The 3,800-nt window shown below is 52.5% G+C and overlaps 1 protein-coding gene across 1 annotated transcript; it reads left to right on the plus strand.

Moving 5' to 3' along the window:
- The first annotated feature begins 535 nt into the window (after positions 1-535).
- Positions 536-3,800, plus strand: LOC141994501 (zona pellucida sperm-binding protein 3-like). Its single transcript, XM_074964733.1, has 9 exons — positions 536-970; positions 1,716-1,834; positions 1,925-2,028; positions 2,105-2,282; positions 2,360-2,480; positions 2,581-2,672; positions 2,761-2,906; positions 3,052-3,177; positions 3,694-3,800. Exons 1-9 carry the CDS (start codon positions 557-559, stop codon positions 3,798-3,800), a joined length of 1,407 nt encoding a protein of 468 aa, XP_074820834.1. The 5' UTR covers positions 536-556.

The following is a 3,800-nucleotide window of genomic DNA, read 5'->3' on the forward strand; positions in this document are numbered from 1 at the left end:
CCAGAGGCTGAGACACAGGCACCTAGGGAACTTTATACTGTAAAAACTTCGGAGCTGGTGAATGAATTTGGGCATCTACAGAGCTCGCTGTATGGTTTGCATCAGAGGGGTAGCATCCGACGAAGTGGGTATTCACCCACGAAAGCTTATGCTCCAATACCTCTGTTAGTCTATAAGGTGCCTCAGGACTCTTTGCCGCTGTGCCGTTTGTGTGTCACAGTGGAGCCAAACCCAGGATTTACAGGCCTAAACTGGGGATTGAGGGGCCTGGGTCCCTTTGTGGTGGAGCCCACCCTTAGCCTTCCATTGAACGAAACAGGGCAGGAATTTCCCAAACTGCAGCTGATGAACTGACCAACAGGTGGAGCTGATTCCCATTGGCCCTCCTATTTCCCTGGTTCAGGGCGTGGGCACTGGGTATGATTGGGCCCCGGTTACCTGCAGATTAGGGGAGGGTGTTAATTACCCGGGACAGCTGTCACCTGGCTCTGGGTCATGGTATAAAGCCCCAGAGCACCAATTTCCCTCCATACTGGGGTTGCTGCAAGCAGGCAGGATGGGTCACAGAAACAACCTAGGCTTTGCTCTTCTGTGCTGGGTGGTCAGTGGGGTGACCTGTTACAATCCCTGGGATTTCTCTAGGATTGACTCAGCCATCTGGAGACCCACCCCCAGGGCTGAGCCCCCTCAACGACAAGCCCATGTGTCCTCTCTTGCCCAGCACTCCCCCTGGGCTCGGGTTGATGCTTCCCGGCTCAGGGCTGTGTCTGTGCTGCAGCCTGTCATGGTGCAGTGTGAGGAGGCTCAGATGGTGATCACTGTGCACAGGGATCTGTTTGGGATGGGGAGACTGATCAAAGCCGCTGACCTGAGCCTTGGCCCAGCTGCCTGCCGGTACACATCCCTTAATGCTGCAGAGAACACAGTGATCTTTGTAGCCGGGCTCCATGAATGTGGCAGCACCTTGCAGGTAAGGATTTATGCAAGTCAGGAGCCCCTACTGATCCCTAGCATCACTGCCCCTGTCTTGTCTGAGGGGGTAAAAATGGGGCAGCAGGAGAGAACAGTGAGTGGGATTTTGTCCCTCTTGTTGACCAGCTCCCTGTTTTTCCTGGGTGCTTCTTCCTAGCTTCCAATCTCATGCACCAGGCAAAGAATTCTGCCCTGCTCAGCTCCTGGAGCAGGCTCACAACTGGAGCCTGAAGAGGGTGCTCTGGTGGCTCAGACAGACTTTACTTCTAGACACCCCTGTCCAAAGTCTGTCTGCAGACTCCACAGACAGGAGCTCTCAACTGAATAAACTGATTGGTGTTAGCCTGAGCTCTGCATAGCCTGTAGGAGGGAAAGGGACACACTATTGGCTTCCTTAATCCCTGGTCAAAATTCACCTGAAAGCAGCTAATAAGTTAACCCTGGGGGTTTTACTGTCTGAGATTCCTTCACAACCTGCACAGAGGAAACCAGTGAGCAGAGTTGTGTAAAATGGCACTACTGTGATGCTCGTCTTCCGATGGCTGCTCTAGCAGACTGAGCTCTGAAATCCCCTGCTTCTAGTGTCCAGTCCTTCCAAAGGCAGTTGCCAGTTGACTAGGCACTGGTGGGAAAACTTGAGCTCTTGTTTCTATCTGGCTGAGGCTTGTTCTTAGGCTGATCTGAATGACTTTACAAATGCTCTGTGTACTTGTGTTAACCCGTCCATGTCTGCTCCTTCCCAGATGACCCCAGACTCCCTGGTTTACAGCACAAGCCTGAACTATAACCCCACCCCTGCCAGCAACCCAGTGATCCTCAGAACCAATCCAGCTGTGATTCCCATTGAGTGTCACTACCCCAGGTGAGAGTCTGAGATGCTCAGATCCCCTCCCTCCCCTTCAGTCCCTGGTCTGGGATCTGGCTCAGTGACTGAGGTTTGCTCCTCTCCCAGGAAGGACAATGTGAGCAGTAAAGCCATCAAGCCAACATGGGTTCCCTTCAGCTCCACCCTGTCTGCTGAGGAGAGGCTGGATTTCTCCCTGCACCTGATGAATGGTAGGTGGGAGGTCCCTCCAGGGGAGCTGAGGCCTGCCTGCCTGTCTGTCCTGCTCACTGTGAACTTGCCTTGCAGATGACTGGAGTGCTGAGAGACCCTCCAATGGATTCCAGCTGGGGGAGGTCATGCATATCCAAGCTGATGTCAGCACTGGGAACCATGTGGCTCTGAGGCTCTTTGTGGACAGCTGTGTGGCCACCCTGAGCCCAGACAGGGACTCCTCTCCCCGCTATGCTGTCATTGACTTCAATGGGTAAGAGCTGGGAGCCCTTTCTAGACTAAAACAAGACTGATCAGGGACTCTTACTGACCCTTGCTGCTTGTGTGTAGGTGCCTGGTGGATGGGAGATCAGATGACACCACCTCGGCCTTCATATCCCCCAGGCCCAGGCAGGACACGCTGCAGTTCATGGTGGATGTGTTCAGGTTTGCAGGAGATGCCAGGAACTTGGTGAGTGCCCACATTTCTGCTCCAAGTCGATTTCCCCAAGCTAAGCAGCTGTCAGTGTCCCCTGGGATGGTCCTAACCCCTCTTCCCACTTCCCTTCCAGATCTACATCACCTGTCATCTGAAAGTCACTGCAGCTGAGCAAGCCCCGGATCCCTTGAACAAGGCTTGTTCCTTCAACAAAGCAGGCAACATGTGAGTAGCCTAGAACCCCAACAGGGGCGTGACAGGCAGCCTAGAACAGAACTCTTCACTGTAGATGACTGTTCCTGTTCTGTTCCAGCTGGTCTCCAGTGGAAGGCACCCGAGACATCTGCAGGTGCTGTGAGACTGGGAACTGTGCATTCCTTGGAGGACAGTCTGGGAGAGGCAGCCCTCTGGACAGATGGTCAGGGAGGCGCTTCCAGAGAGATGTGGCCTCCAGGCATGGTAAGTTCTGTGCCCACTTCACCTGGGAAGATGTCTGGTTTACTCCAACAGACTGTGTTCCTGGGGGATCTTCCACCCAAAATGGGATGGATGAGACTAACCTGACAAGTATTAGTTCTCTAGTAGTGCTTCTCTCCCAATACAGGTGACCCCTTTGTGAGAGAAGCTGAGGCTGATGTTGTGGTAGGACCCCTAATCATCTTGGATGCTGATCAAGGATCAAGGGATCTCTCAGTTGCTCAAATGGAAGCAGAGAAGGCAGCATCAGAGGGTAACTAGTTCTAATGAAGAACAAGTCTCATGGTGCCTCTACTGTCACTTATTAATCTACATTAGGGTGGCTTGGAAAAGTTGATGAAAGGATGGCAGAAATGGGTCTTACAAGATCAGCTGTAAGAATCCCTTAGCCCCGGAGGGGTTGTTGGTAATGAGTAACCTTGGCTCAAGGAGGGCTCCTCACTGAGATGGTCCAACCAGAGCCAGTCAATGTTGGACCATCAACCACTGTAGCCTGGGCTTATCTGCTGGGACACCAGTTGTGTGGCCTGAGACCTGCAACCTATTATCTAGTGGGATTTATAAAGAGGTGCTGATCTCCTGCTCTGGCCACTTGTAGTAGACAAACACCAACTGGTATCGCTAAAAAACATGGCCCTACCACAGAGCTCAAATAAAATCCCTCATTTTATTAACTGTGGCCTTCACTCATGTACCCAGCAAGTCCATGGTGGATTTTTGGAGAGGTTGCTAGAAAAGCAACTAGCTGCATGTGTTCTTCCTCTTCCAGGATTCTCTTCTACAGCTGGGCTGATCTCAGTGGCAGCTGCCATTGCACTGGCCTTCATTACTCTGGGGATACTCGTATACAGAAGATGCAGCCGTTCCAGTGCCTGA

The sequence above is a fragment of the Natator depressus genome, chromosome 10 (assembly GCF_965152275.1).
Source record: "Natator depressus isolate rNatDep1 chromosome 10, rNatDep2.hap1, whole genome shotgun sequence".
NCBI lineage: Eukaryota > Metazoa > Chordata > Testudines > Cheloniidae > Natator > Natator depressus.